The following is a 15,497-nucleotide window of genomic DNA, read 5'->3' on the forward strand; positions in this document are numbered from 1 at the left end:
ATTGAAGAATTTTTGAGATATATGCTCGAGAAAATGATAAAATGTAATATGAATGACAAAAGACTCTATAACCCCAACTTCTCGAATTCGGACGAATATCGCATAAGCTCCGTTAGATTTCGGAGTTTTTGCATCACGGAGCAAAAAAAATTATTAAAAATAGAGAATTTTGGGGGCAAAATGGCCGAGTACCGAGTATTTTTCGAGAAACGATTCAAATACTAAGGTTATTTCCTTGAGTGTTACTTCAAAAGTTATAGCATATAATATATTTTTCCTCCAAGATTTTCCTACAGTATCAATATCACAAACTTAAAGCGAAGTGGGCGGGGCTCTGGAATTGTCGATATGATGTAAAATTTGGCATCTGAGCTTACTTTGACAATTGTCACAATATGAAAGGAGGGGAAAATGAGATTTTTTGCTATTTCCTACTGTCAGTCTGTTTCTATCACGGGTCATGCATTTTCTGAATTACAAATTATTGGACCTTTCTAACTTTCTGTGACAGTACGACAAGAATTCTACGGATGATTCAAGCAGTAAGAATGCTGAAAAATGTTCTTACTGTGTGAAGAATCAGCATGATATATGGACATATCCCTCACACAAACTACATTCCCTAAAAGAACGTTCCAAGCGATCTTTCGCGGAAATGCTACAGACAGCTACGCCACCTATGCTATCTTGTCTCCTAATCAGGGCGACGCTAATGATCCACAAGAAGGAACATCTACTGGAGTACCTAAAAGCTATAGGACGAAGAAGAACTCCCCTACAAAACTATTTTGTAACCCGTCAGGGTAACAATTTAGCACTGGGTGGAAATATACCCTTTTTTGCGTATACACTCCATAGAGTGTATTGTTTACGTTAAAGTTATACTCACCACTGTTCGATACCGTTCACATTTAGTTTGTAAATTTTTATTTAGTTTCGCGTTTGTGAACGGTTTTGTGTAATCAGATAGGTGTAGTAATTTTTGTTTTATGTTTGTATACAAGAAACATAAAGCTTAGATAGGCCACCGCTCTCCTCTTGCTGCAGTAGGTATGCTGGATATGCTACACATAGCGATGACAGCTATGCGGCGGTACGGTTCTTTTGGTGTTGGTGTTTGTTTGTTCGTGTCGTGTTAGTTAGAAAGTGACGGACCACGGCTTCAAACAGACGTCGAGATAAGTGTTCTCTTTTTTTTCGGGACAGTTCCCCGTCACTAGGAGGAAGGATTCAGTGCGCGCATGTGACGGCGATATACAACCGTCGAATAGTGCCGGCCCGCGGTTCGGGCACAAGTGAAGTGAGTGATGTTGGTTCGCCGAAGTGGGACAGCTAACCGTAAAGGAGCATTCTCGCATCCCCGGCTAAAATCCAAGGAATCGAACACCGACCGTTCTCGCTATAGAGGATAAGTCGAACGAGCCTAGCTCTCCTTTATAGCTAATTTCCAAGGAGAATGAAGCAGGGCGGACAAAGGTTCCCCCTGGGAAGTGCACTGCGGTGACTTTCGAGATCGCTTACGGCGAGTAGATGATCCGGCGATTCGTCGCCAGCGTCGAGAGCTGCACAAGCTTTTCGTTTTAAGTAATTTTGCAATACGTTTTGTGTTTTAATAGCGGCTTAAGCAGCTTTCAAGTTCCAGTAAAGCTTAAGAAGCTGGAAAGTTCGCTAAGAACTTTATGTGAGCTTTAAAGTGTGCTTTTTAAGTATTATCCGAACTTCTGGATGCTTGGGTAGCGCTCTAAGTTTTACTGTTTTTGTCAAAGACAAAGTCTGCAAGTTCCATCCATACAGAATAAAGAAAAAATATTCACTTAAGTTTCCTTTGTAGTGAATGCGAACTGCCGGGATTATCGTTTGACTGCTTCTATCAAATTTTGCACAATCTCCTTGGTCACTTTCCTCACTGCATAACGCCAGTTTGCTTTGAACTATATCTCACTCTCGCTTTCTCTCGAAGATCCACTTAACGATTTTCCCATTTTTTTATTGGTAGGAACTCTGGAATGTTCAGAGGGTTCATGTCTTAGTGCACCATGTTGTTCCCGGCATTCCACTCCATACCCTTTTTCCCATAATGGCAAGATACCGAATCCAGTCAAAAACAGAACGGAACAATTGTGTTGCTTGAGGAAAGGCAACAGCCGTTTTCCGGCACTCCTCTACATCAATATACTTTCTTATGGTCTCAGTTGCGATGTAAATGTTGCTCTTCAAGCCATAGAAACAGATAGCCTGCCACACGAGATATTTCTTTGCGCGCTTTGACAGTTTAAAGTGTTTGAAAACCTCTGCCACCTTTCTTCTTCCAATTGACATATAATATATTCCTATCCAGGAAGCTGTTTAAACTCGACCTTGACGTAGGTTTCATCATCCTGTACCACGCAACTTCGTCAGCATTTCCATGCCCAGCTTCCGCGACCGTTCTCTGACGGACTTGTTTTGCTTATCGTTCTAATTTGGAGTCGCTACCAGTCCGGCTAATTTTTTAGCTCGCTTTACGGGTGTAGATGACACTCCCAGCTTGCTTGCGCCATCTTCGACGGTGAGGTTGGGGTTCCGCACGAAATAACTGGTTACTCTTTTCATCGTTTTTAACAAAAAATACGAATACTTTCATTACTTTAGTGACAGTTGATTTGGCCACACTCCACAGTTTCACCAATAATTTAACATGTGAGTAGTTCGGATTTTCGTGATGCACGAGCAAAATTTTTCTCCGTTATTCTTTTGCTTTGATGCTATTTTCGCAACTAAACAGCAAGCTGAGACATTTGTTGCACTACACCAAAGTTTAAGATGCCTATACTACGCTCTTTAAAGCAAGTTTAATTTGATAATTACCCAAGCAATACTTACATTATTAAATATGTAAGAAAGGGCCTACCTCGCTGTTATAACGTTTTTCTTTCAACCCCTTTCGAAGACACCGTTTTCCGTCGCTGCACAACAATGTAACCGATGAAAAAAAACAGCAGCAGCGTACCAAATCGTCATACAGACAATATTTGAAGTCCAATCACTCCGGTGGAATGCAATCGGTAATCATTCAATTTCTCGTGATTGTTGTTTGGTTTGATCTGGCCCACTGATTTATTTTACTTGATGCGATTTTCAGCTGATCTTATGTATGTAGAGCTATGCGTTACGACCGTCGCCATTCATCTATCCATCCATCAACATCGCGATTGCCATCAGCCAGTTCAACAGTCTGATTTTATTCTTCAGCGGAATCATAATTTCATTCACCCGATGTTGATGATAATGGCCAATTTGGAGCAGCTTCATGTGGCGGCTGCGTGACTTTCAATGCGAAAATGAGATGTGGGAAACACGAGCCAAATTTCTTCCGCGAACAAACTGCACTTTTTGTCTGGAAGGACGGACTATGAGTGGGAGGAAAAAATTCACACGCTTTTGAGTTGCTGTTGCCTATCATTATTTACCGATTACTGCTTGAAGCTGTAACAATGGAGCATTCGATTAGTTGGATTAATTGAAAGCATTAATTCAGCATGTGCTTAACTGAATTGAATCAATTTTTTTTTTTGTAGAAAATTGGTTGTCGCTGGAATTTGAATCCATTTACATAACATTCAATGTAGGTTTGATTAATAAAGTGACAAGAAAATGATTTCCAGCATTTGTCATGTTCGAGCTTTATTATCTTCTTCGTGCCCATGTTGTTCGTTAGCAACATTCATGAATAGCAATTTCTTTTGCTTTATACTTGCGTTGCTCACAAAAAAGAAAGGTCAATAACCGGACTATTGCCTTTCCTTTAATTACTAACATTCATTGATATTATCAATAGAATCGAATTTATTACGTTTAATTTAATTGAGCAATGCTGCCAGTTAACGGCAAAAAATTAAATCTTGGTATAAAGTAACTGACAAAGTACATCGATTTGAACTACTATGTTTTTCGTACCGGAAGATAAAAATAATCCAATTCTAGCGCTGAAAAAAGTTGGTCATGAAAGAGTAAATGGCCAACTAACAACCGGCTTCGTTGCTGCCTTATAAAACTGAAAATTTTAAAATCGACTGCAATCGTATTCGCCAGTCTGCACCCTTTAATGATGGACAGGTTATGATGGTTTTGCCGGTTTTCTTTGCACTCTGCTTTATATTGTTACGTGATTTCACCAATGCATGCATCAGCTAGTCAACATTGTGGAGTAAAAAAGGTGTGAATGACATATCGGCTAGATTTGGCGTCATGCTCGCCCGAAGAAGTAAGCCTGCTCAAGATATCTTTCAGAACAACCACAAAAAGTCATGGGAGATATCGAAGTGAAAAGCATATGAACCGGCGTTGGACTACCTCGATTCTGTCAATCCTGTTCTGGTGGTACGCATTCCAAACAGCAGAACAATATTCTAAGGTTGAGCGGACTAACGCGCAATTAAACGATTTAGGACAGTATAGGTCCACGCAGTTTTTTGCTATTTGCAAGATGAACCCTAACTTTTTTGAAGCCTGGTCCACGATACATGGAGTATGTGGTTTGAATTAAAGACGCTGAATTACTGGATAAAAACTCGCCATTTTATCCCATCTAAATAAAATGGTTTGGCAACATTATTTTCTACACACCAGCACCACTGTCACAGCGTTAACTTCAGTTGACTCGTATACTACAGTTACCGAAGAGTTGTATCGTCGAAAAATTTTTCATCATGAAGTGCTGTGTGAAGTTTTGTACCAATAAAACTACCACCGGTTTCAAAATGTTGGTTTTAGTCGCTTCCCGGTAAACTACGACCTTTACAACTACAACATTACGGATAGCGGCAATGGTTGAATCAACTTTTAGTAGGCACCGTAATGATAAAAGTTATATGTTTCACCTTGCCTTAATGATTCGTTTCAGAAATTTATTCAAAATATTTTAACTCACTATCACAATACTTTCCAAAATTCATTCATCAGATTGCAACATTTGACAAGTCTTCGACTCGATTGGAATGACATTGACAGGTCTTGTGCTCGATTGGAATGACACTGACAGATAAATGGTAAACATACGATTGACGTGTCGAGTCTTTATCCAGAAGAATTCAGCGTCATTAGTTTGAATGTTAGTGCTGAATCCCGTATCTGTCAAAAAATCTTCATATTGTCGGCAAAGCAGAGGCGAGGTTTGATGTTGACATCATTGAAATAGAGGAGAAATACTACTGGGTCAAGGTGACTTCCTCGCGGGATGCCAGATGTAGCGAGAAATAGTTAATTTAAAAATGTGGATAGAAGTAGTTTAGAGTGTATTTTTATCGCTGCCAGTTTTTTGAAAATTTAAAAAAATAGCGTTACCCGAAAAGCAACGTCGCGAGACTCTCATCGTGACATAGGAAAATGACTAGGAATCGTGCAATCGTCGGTGAGTCGTGTTATTAATCGTTACTACCGCGCTCTGAGCATCGAACGGAAAAATAAATGCGGTCAGAATGGATGTTCTATTAATGATCAGGATCACAAGCGTGTAGTGAAAGTCTCTAAGCGGAATCCCGATGCTTCAGTCAGGGATGCGGCCGTAAAGTTGAAACTGTCCTAGTCTTTCGTTAAGAAAATCAAGGACCGCAAGACGAACTTCCGGGGCTACTGTTCTTCACCGTCCAGCAGCCGTGACATTCAAAGTTTGCCAATAAATACATGATTTGGCAAGCGATCTGCTCATGTGGCAAACAGAGTGCGCCGTTCGTGACTACCGGGACTGTAAACAGGGAGATCTACCTCAAGTAGTGTTCACAGAAGCCTCTCCTTCCTCTGTTGAAGCAACACGAGGACCCTACGATCTTCTGGCCGGATCTAGCTTCGTGCCACTATTCAAATGTTATCCTAAAATGATACGAACCCAACCCAATCGTACCTAAGGACGTAAAGCGCCACAACGCACCGGAACTAAGGGCTATCGAAAAATACTGGGTAATTATGAAGCAGGCACTACGAAAGCATCCTAAGGAGGTCAAATCTGAGGAAGACATGAAGAAAAAGTGGGTTTCCTCACAGAAGAAGCTGTAGCCAGATGTTGTACAGAACCTAATGAGTGGAGTTAAGCGTAAGGCGCGTGCGTACGGTTATGGTATTGAAGTTGAATGAAATAAATATGGCCGATCAAAAACGTTTCTCTTAGAAAAAGGAGTTCCACAAGGCTTCATTATGTCGGTCGCCATCTGCCTGTTTGCAATGAATGGAGTGCTCAGCAGACTGGCCAAGAAAATTTACATTTTCGTGTATGCCGACGACATTGTGCTCGTGGTGGTCCGCAAAATGCTGAAGGCACTATAGTATACGCAAGAAACTACAGGCAACCATCAACAATGTTTACAGCTGGTCTTCGAAAAGCAAGTATGTGCTATCAGCGGAAAAACGTGCAATCATTCACGTATGCTCCCTCCAACATCGTCTTCTCAAACATCCAGCCAAAACCGTAATACCGTTTTCGCATCCACCCATAAACTTATTCCGTTTCGCAGTTCGATCCGGATTCTTGGGGTGCGTATTGAGCAGCGTCTCACTTTTCGTGCTCATTTCAACGAAGCTCACATGCATGGCCAACAACCTTACTGCTATTCTCAGACCGGTCTACAACCCGGCCGTTAGAATCACATCAAACCTACTCCCATCGACTCCAGCCAATGCATCCTGTGCCTAATCTGGCAGATTCCGCTTCGACTACTTCATGGCAGAAATCATCATCAAAAGAACAATAAGCTTTACCGAGAAGACTTGCGAGACAATGAAGCTTTTTCCTCGAAGACGCGAAGAAACTCTTTCAACACACCAACCAAGTGCTCTCCCGGTGTCCACGGTACACTGGAATGAAGCCAAGTGTTAAAACGTGAGTGTTCAACGTGGGCGACAATTCCCCAGTCCTTATAAAGTCAGTAATAGAACTCCAAAAAAATAAATATAGAAACCATACCCTTAGGTTTACTGACGGCTCGAAAGCCCTGGAATACGTCGGCTTTGGGATCACTGGCACAGAAACCTGCCTTTTTCATCGTTTGCCAGATCTATACTCTATTTTCTCCCCTGAAGCCGCAGCAGTTTACTTAACTGCCACAACTCCACAACCGACTCACCAAGAAGCGTAGTCACAGCAATTAATACCTATAACTGGCGATATTCTAGGATTCAAGACATACAGGACCAAGCTCAACCAAACGACGTCATCATTTGAATTCCAGGGTATTGTTAAATCTTCGGGAACGAGAAAGCGGACCGTTTAGCCCCTTTGGCTCGCTATATACAAGAGAAGTCCCGGGTCGAGACCCAAAACGATGGACAGCCGCTACGCTCAAGGCCTCTTGGGCAGTGAACTGGCGGAATAATCACATCTTTACTCAGAAATGTGAAACCAATGGGAAGATGTCGCAAATCAACAGACTAAAGCGGACCCTACACGGGACAAGAATATTGTCAATAAAAATATTGTCAAGACTGCTTCAATACGTCAATCCCATTTGATTTCTACATGATCAATATTTTCAAGATACCTTTACACGATCAATATATTGATCAATAATCGATTTATTGACAATATTTCTACACGTGTAGGGTCCGCTTAAAAGATTCTATCTTGCCTCCGCACGGGTCACACAACATGGTTGGCTCAGGATCTTTTCGAAAGATCTGCGAGACCTGCAGTGGAAACCACTCGGTTTATCACTATCTCCTTAACTGTCCCCAATACCTGGGAGAACGGATTTGTCATGCTCTACTGAATAACATTGTTGACACCCTTAGCAATGACCAGTCCCAAAATGCCATCTATAACTTCTTGAAGGACACCGGGTTGTATAAGATATAAACTTACCGAAGAATTTACAACACAACCGATAGATTATGTAAAAAATTTTAAACTGTAATTTCTCACTCACGGGAACTCTCTTCGGACAGCCCTCTCCACATATACGGAGATGAACCAGCCACTGCCGGTGCACTGACTGAAAATCTCAATAAAGCTAATAAATAAATAAATTATAGAACTGTCAAACTTATGAATCTAGACTCCTGATTATGCCCTCATGTTACCCAGTAAGTACAGTCGAAAATGAACCGGAATGCTGGCTGGTTCTAGCAAGTATTCCGGCTCCAGTGACAACCGATTCCAATTCGAAACGGTTGTAGGTTTGCCACCCTTCGGGTTTGACCCACAGACTCCGGTTTTTGGAGATGATCTCCAGGCTTTGCATCAATTTATCCTGGTCTAGTGAGACGATGAATAATTTGAGTGAATTTGTTTGTTTCATACGGTGTTAATGTTGGCTGCTCCTGCAGCGGCCAAAAAGAACAGCTTTGTTCCTCCTTACTAGCGTCTGTGATGACGAATATCCGAATTTTTTGCACCCAGTCAAAAAAAATCCCGGAAGACACCGAAGTGTACTTCCCAGACTTTGCCGCTTTCCTGCCTGCTTACAGCTCAACGCAAGACTTAACGAGAAAAGTTCACCAAAACAAAGCACTAAACGGTGAGTTAATTACGGTAATTGATATCTCGACGAGTTACAAAAAGAATGTCTCTCTATACATACCCCAGGGAACTACCAATATCAGAAACGAACTCTTCAGTCTGATAAACCAGATGCCCACCCCTTTTGTCGTCATAGGGGACTTCAACACCCACCACACCGAACACCTCTGTCGGGACCAAAAAGTGGACTACTTCAGGAAACTCCCAAAACGCCGCAAGAAAAAGGATAATAACAGCCAAGGAAAACAGCTGGAACAACTTCGTCGACGGTATCCACTCAGACTTCCGCATTGTAGAGAAGAGTAAACGCGATCAGCGGAAAACGCCAACAAACCGGCTACTCCCTATCGGTCAACAATACCACCATCACTGATCCCGAGGAAATAGCTGATAGAGTAGGACGCCACTTCCAATCCTTATCCGCCGATGAAGCCCTGCCCGCTGCCTTCGTCCAGCGCAATAGGAGACTGCAAGCTTCACCGACACACCTTCACCCCAAACTCCTCAGCCACATACAACAAACCCTTCACTGGAATGGAACTTGCCGCCGCCCTGCCAGGGCAGCCGTACCACTAACGACTTCCGACAAGTCAGCCTGCTGTCGAGCACCGCCAAAACTTTGGAAAGAATGGTCAACCAATGACTGACTACATGGCTGGAAACCACAAACTTCTTGACCCATGCCAGTTCGCCTTCCGAAAAGGACTCGGTACTGGAGTCCACCTGCGATAAGGCGTGCTCCAAGACCTCAAACGACCCTATCCCAGAAGTTCTGTGAGATCAACGGAGCGCCGCAGGGCTCAGTGCTTGCCATTATGTTATTTCTCATCAGGATGAACTCGCTCTTCGCAGCGCTACCCGGAGGTACCTACGTGTTCGTTTACGCCGACATCATCCTGGCGGCCCTGGGGAAAACCATCACACGTACCCGGATATCACTACAGGTGGCTGTCAAAGCCGTCGTCCGATGTGCACTCGGAACAGGATTCAACATATCCGCCGACAAATGCGCCATCACCCACTGCTGCGGCACACACCACATAGCGAACTCTAGACCAACCTTAACGACATAATGGTACCCATTTTGAAGGAACCAGTTATTCTCGGAGCCACAATCAACAGGAAACTCATGCTGATGCCCCACCTCCGACGATTCAAAAAAGACTACGAAAGTAGAAAGCGGCTGTTCCGAACTATCTGCTTCCGTCACCCCAGAAACAAACGTAGAACGGCACTCAAAATCGAACGATCCCTAATAAACAGCAAATTTTTTTTCGAGATCGAACTCACGTACCGAAACTTAGATAGGCTCTCCACCATCCTTGGGCCACTATACCACGGAGCGGTGCGCGTAGCCTCCGGACTACTACCTAGCACCCTTGTCGAAGCAGCCTATGTTGAGGCCAGGGTACTCCCTTGCCGCTGCGAAGCAGCCAGGGTAGCCCTCCAACGGGCACTAATTTCCTCGAGAGGACAGCGTGTGACGAATGCCACCTCTTCACCATCGCAGCGAACATCCACCTGGAATTGACCATCAAACCCCTCCCAACCATCGCAAGATCACGAGTCTGGCACCACTCTGGACCTAACATTAACGACAGCCTCACCCGTACAATAAAGGCCGGAGATCCCCCAAACTGTATCATACCAAAATATAGTCAATTCATCAACCGGAAATACCAACAACACATTAAATTAAAAACCGAGGGTCCGAAGGCGGACGACGGCGTCGGAGCGGGTATCAGCGGACTGGGGAACGGACTGTCCTTCCGTCTCCCATCCTCTTACTCAATCTATCTTCACAGCGGAAGCTGCAGCCATCGCAGTGGCAATGGCTGAAAGAGACGTAGACGAACCAACCGTAATTTTAACAGGAACAGGAACCTCAACCCACCCATTCGTACAGGCCATCGAGTCCCACCTAGACCTACTGATCACACTGTGCTGGAACCCCAGGCCACAGCGGCATTAGAGGCAACATTTGATGCCGACCGGCTAGTAGCCCTACACGGCAGACGTGCCCGATTACCAGAAAAATACCATCAATCGACATACACAGAGAATTCAACATGAACCTGCGGAACGGATTCACTAACCGCTGGCGGAGTTCCCGAGGCCACACACAGAAGCTCAAGCGATCTGCCGGCTGCTGGTCTGACCGAGCCAGCTTGAAAGAACAGCGAATACTCTCCCGACTACGGGTAGGCCACACGAGAGTTACTCATGCCCACACCATCCCTAGGGAACCAACACCGGAATGTACCACATGCCACACCCGACTCTCTGTTTAACTATGCAACTGCCGGGAACTCGAGGACCTCCGGCAGCAGCCGGATCCGGGAGAAAGTACTATTTTTAAAGGACGCCCGCCTTTACGACCGTATCTGAATCAACCAGACCAAACGTGGGCCCTCTGCCATTCCTTCGCCGGCTAATGGAGAGGTTCTCCACGGCCCTTACCAGTCAACTACAATCAATCCCACCACTAGCGGAACGCAACCGACTGTGGGCCGTCTGCCGCACCGCCCACCAGGTGTTGGGGAGGTCTCGCACGGCCCAGTTCAGCCAAGATCATACCCTCGGAGATATTTCAGTAGAAAAGCGACTAGGTAACCTGGAACAACCAGTCACATCAGCGATGGACTCTCTGCCACGCCATACACCGGCAATGGAGTGCCCCCATTCCCCAGTAAGACCGGTATACACATTTGAAAATAGAACTCGATTTATTCACAGCATTTCTCCGAGTTAGCCTTAAAAATACTCTCGCTCTCTAATTGTAACCCTAATTAGTCTGTCTCGTTTCGATCACTCGCAAGCGAGCGTTTCATCTACCGTTGCCATGTAGCGCTTCCACGGTTCAAACACGAACCGATTGTCGGAATTTGTACCCGCTTTCATCCGAAGCCAACGTTGAATCAGCAGCAGATGCTTAATCTCATCCCGATAATAAACCAGTACGTTGGGACTAAGATTAACCTCTTCCAGCACCATCGGAATGTGGGACTTTTGGGCAGCACTACGAACGATCGTTTTGTTCGGTTGACGCTGCTTCGATAGTTTCGCGATATTTTTTTCCAAAGCAAGAAAATCGTAACGATTCGACTTCAGCTCCTGCCGAGAGGGTGTTCGCGGGGAGCTTGAACTCGAGGGGGCGATTGAATTAGTTGCGATTGCCGAGGATCGTTTTAAACTTTGAAAGTAACTTTGAAGTGGGTACACTTCCATATACGATCGGAAACCCATCAGCAGTAAATTGACGTACTGACGGCGACTGATTTCTTGAGTCGGCCGTTTATGTCGCTTAGCGTCCAAAAGTGGATATCGGCAGTCTATTGGCGCTGCAGGCTCTGAAGGCAACTCTGGGCGGTACTTTTTCCACCTTTCTTTGGCTAGATGCTTCACCGTGGAAGCTACCGAAGGTGGACCCGTTTGATGGTTCAGCCGCTGGAAAAAATCATCCACTAGAATCATTCGAATCAGTGGTGAACGCATTTGTTCGATCAAACGCAAACAAAGCGACACACTGTAATATCCGGAAGATTCCAGGAAGCGCGAAATTTGTCTCGCAAAATATCGTGTATTGTCCTTAATACAGGGATAATCTATCGTTCCATCGTACTGGATTTCGCTCAAGTTGATGGCGGTACCGATGACGGAAATGAAGCGCTGTCGAATAAAAAAAGCATTTGAATAAATAACCAAACATAATGTGGAGGATGTTAGACTCCTACCGAAAGAACCTGAATGCTATCCGCAGGATAATTCAACGCTATCACATTGACATACAGATTGATAATTCGTTTGACGAGCGAGTTCACCTCGCCTACAGTGGAGTGTTCGTGCCATAAAACACTGGCAATCAGAGGCTGTCGATTTTCATTAATCATGTTTTCCTTTGCTTTATGAGGATGCCTGCAAAAACGAAAGTAATGTAATTCATATTCTTCTACTCTATAACTGGAATATACCTCATAATCCACATCGACAGATCCAGCTCCAGTATCTTGACTAAAATTTGCAGTACCAGAAATAGCCTCTCTAGCTTCTCCTCTCTTGACAATAACTCAAAATCATACTTTTGGTGATTCTCCTGCTCCCACAGGTAAAAACTTGCCATCGCCCTTTCATTACTATGAATCTTCCCGACCTGGTGGTCATCTCTTTCTAAGCAACGCTCCATCAAGCATAGAACCACTTTCAAAATACCTTCGCTTCGACCATATTTAACAAAACAATCCTCTTCCAGTTCGCCGAAAATGATTCCCTGATAAGCCGTCTTAAGATCTAACCAGCAGGGCGGAAATTGCTCCACCGTCCGGTCCAGAATCTCCACGGTATGCTGCAAAACTCCACAGATATCGTAATCGGCGTTCAACTGCATCGAAGGCTTGTTGATAGTAAGAATCAATTCCAGCGCCTTTACGAACAGTTGAGAATCAACGAACTCATTGCGAAGTAGTGCCTGCTCCAGATAATCCAAAAACTGAAGAGGACGGTTTTCGACCAGCAATTCCTTGGTATCACGTTGCCTCCGGCTGTTCATCCTGTTGGCCTGACTCTGACGGCGAGCATGAAGCTCCGCACACTGTGCCACATTCTGCAGACAACTCGGAACACAGTCCAGATTCAATCTTTGTCTCACATCAAAATAGTGCCTTCCCAAAGCGCTCTTAAGATTTTCCTGACTTTCGGCGATCCAGGCCGCCTCATCCTTTCCGCCAGAGTCCTGCTCCGTTGATTTTTTCCGCTTCCGTTTGTCGCCTAGTTCGGTTTTACCGTCGTTCTCGGAAACCTTCCGCTTGCGTACCTCCACAGTGACCACCGGCTGATTGAGGGTTTCGGTAATGTTCCGTAGTTTTCGCACCCTACGATCCTCGATGAGCACTAGTTTCGAGTGAAACTTACCGGTTAACTTGTCGAGCGAGTCGTTCTCCTTCTCCCTAGAACGTATACTGGAGCGACGTTTGTCAAGCACAGCAACTATCGGGACGAAAAAACTAGCGCTTTCGGAACTGGTAGCTGACAACGAATGGCAAACTATTGACGACGAAGGCGGCGATGGTGGTAAAATTTCTGCTGATTTTATCGCTCGTATCAGAGGTTTTGCTTTGCGTACCTTTGGCATTATCCTATCATTTCAACAAGCGAAAAAAGGATTACGTTCTCCGATGTAGTTGGTAACTGAAACAAACAATAGAAAAAAAATATTGTGCAATTTGCAGGCAACAAAATGCAAAATTTTTACCGCTTGCTTTTGGTTCAATGAACTGAATCAACAATCTGTTGCCACAGTTTATCCAATTTGATGGCTATCAAAAATAATAGGGTGAGCAGATAGAACAATCCAAAAACGTGTCGGCGCACAGATGTCGCGATTGTGTTCATTTGTGATTTGCTCATTTTTGATTAATTTTCGATTTTTCACGAATGACCATCTGAACTTCAAATGTTAGGTTATTTTCATTTTTTTGAATACATTTTTACTCAAAAATAGTAGTTTTTACTGCAAATTTCAATTTAGCGAGTAATTAGTGCCAATTTAACCATTTCTAAAGAAAAATAAACGCTATACAGTCGTGTTAAGAGAAATAAACGTAATACAGTCGTGATTTGATTCGTTAGTTGGATCGACTGATTGATGTCAAAAACTCTCCAAAGTAGACGTTAGTAGTGTAATTGCATCTATTCACATCTCTAATAATTGTCAGATTGATTGTCAAAGTAAATTTGACATAAGATTTTGACATTCAGATGCTTTTTAGTTGGACAATGGTCCAACTAGCGGAGGTCCAACTAAAAAGCGGTCCAGTTAAAGAATGTCCATCCAGCGAATCACGACAGTAAACAAAAAAAATACTCTTTCAATTTCGGTTTATGAATATCATAGAGAACAGACTTGCATTATTTGGGTAATCTGTAGACTAACGGTCTGTCCGAAGGTGGTATACAGTACAGACTAAAGACTAGAATAACAAAGAGACGCCATGTTCCGTTTGGAATTTCAATTCAGCTGTAGAAGCCTATGTAGGGATAAGCGAGTAGAAATAAAAAATGTAATAATATTAACATATTGAGAAATCGTAATTAGTATTCGTTATAGTGAACTAGTTAAATTTCATACAAATCTCCTTAACCTAGGGTAACCAACCTAATTTGGACCCCTACATATTTTGGACCCTGTTAATGTATTTGCCTCCTACACTGCCAAGTTTCTCTGAATTTGTTAGGTTTGATGCAGCACCCGAGCAACACCGTTTGTTGACTAGCAGTTTCTGCAACATAATTCGTTAAAAAGAAGCCTACATCAACCACTATTCAACTGATTCAGCAACCCAAAAAGCGCAACCGCAAAAATGAATGGTTATGCAACAAACTGCGGCCATTACATGTTGCAAGTGTTGCTTGGGCAATTACATTCCATTGTCTATTCAGTTTCAATATCATTAGTTCGTCTCTAATTGTTTAAAATTAAACAGAATCCACAGTTTTCAAAAATATCACCGAAAACGTTTCATGTTTCCACGATAGCCAAGAGGAACCGGTGGAAATGATACATTTTCGAATTGGATTTAAGTGTACAATTATAATATTTTTTATCGATTTAATTAGTTTGTCTGATTTGGTATAATGCATGTTACGTGTTTGAAAAGGTTTCTTCGTAATGTTTTATATAAAATATATAAATGGTGTCCACAATATGTCTAAAAAAATTGATATCAACTTATTTTTGACAACCCTCGATTTTCTTTCTTGACTATTTGTTTATCGAGTTATAATAATCAAAAAGTGAAAAATTTCGTAACGGTAGGTCGTCTGCTCTTTTTGGTCAAATTATTTAAATATGTTCAAACCAATGGAAGATCATAATATGACTAAAGAGGAGACTTCTGAAATCCTAGTTGAAGAACATTTGCAGCTCGAATTTGTTGAATTCGACGAGCTATATGTTGACAAATCTAAGCGGCGTATCACAGCTAAATAATGATAATAAGAGTGTGCTTGCTGAATT

The 15,497-nt window shown here is 43.1% G+C and overlaps 2 protein-coding genes across 3 annotated transcripts in view; one reads left to right on the plus strand and one right to left on the minus strand.

Moving 5' to 3' along the window:
• The window catches only part of LOC131689278 (intraflagellar transport protein 88 homolog), a 139,413-nt gene that overhangs the window by 114,631 nt on the left and 9,285 nt on the right, over positions 1-15,497 (plus strand). The gene's annotated exons all lie outside the window — the stretch shown is intronic.
• On the minus strand, positions 11,189-13,786 carry LOC131689279 (uncharacterized). 2 transcript variants are annotated; one of them, XM_058974256.1, is made up of 4 exons: positions 13,734-13,786; positions 12,457-13,669; positions 12,220-12,400; positions 11,189-12,154 (listed from the first exon to the last, which is right to left on the minus strand). In XM_058974256.1, exons 2-4 carry the CDS (start codon positions 13,611-13,613, stop codon positions 11,294-11,296), a joined length of 2,199 nt encoding a protein of 732 aa, XP_058830239.1. In that variant the 5' UTR covers positions 13,614-13,669; positions 13,734-13,786; the 3' UTR covers positions 11,189-11,293. The 2 variants fall into 2 exon arrangements, with proteins under 2 accessions (XP_058830239.1, XP_058830241.1); XM_058974258.1 differs by having other exon boundaries at positions 13,741-13,761.

The sequence above is a fragment of the Topomyia yanbarensis genome, chromosome 3 (genome assembly GCF_030247195.1).
Source record: "Topomyia yanbarensis strain Yona2022 chromosome 3, ASM3024719v1, whole genome shotgun sequence".
NCBI lineage: Eukaryota > Metazoa > Arthropoda > Insecta > Diptera > Culicidae > Topomyia > Topomyia yanbarensis.

Excerpts from the sequence above, each read along its gene's own strand:
- LOC131689279 (XM_058974256.1), bottom strand. The coding sequence starts at position 13,613 with ATGCCAAAGGTACGCAAAGCAAAACCTCTGATACGAGCGATAAAATCA. Across the intron at positions 12,401-12,456 it reads CTGTCGATGTGGATTATGAG|GCATCCTCATAAAGCAAAGG; the intron begins GTATATTCCAGT and ends TCGTTTTTGCAG. Across the intron at positions 12,155-12,219 it reads ATAGCATTCAGGTTCTTTCG|CGCTTCATTTCCGTCATCGG; the intron begins GTAGGAGTCTAA and ends TTTATTCGACAG.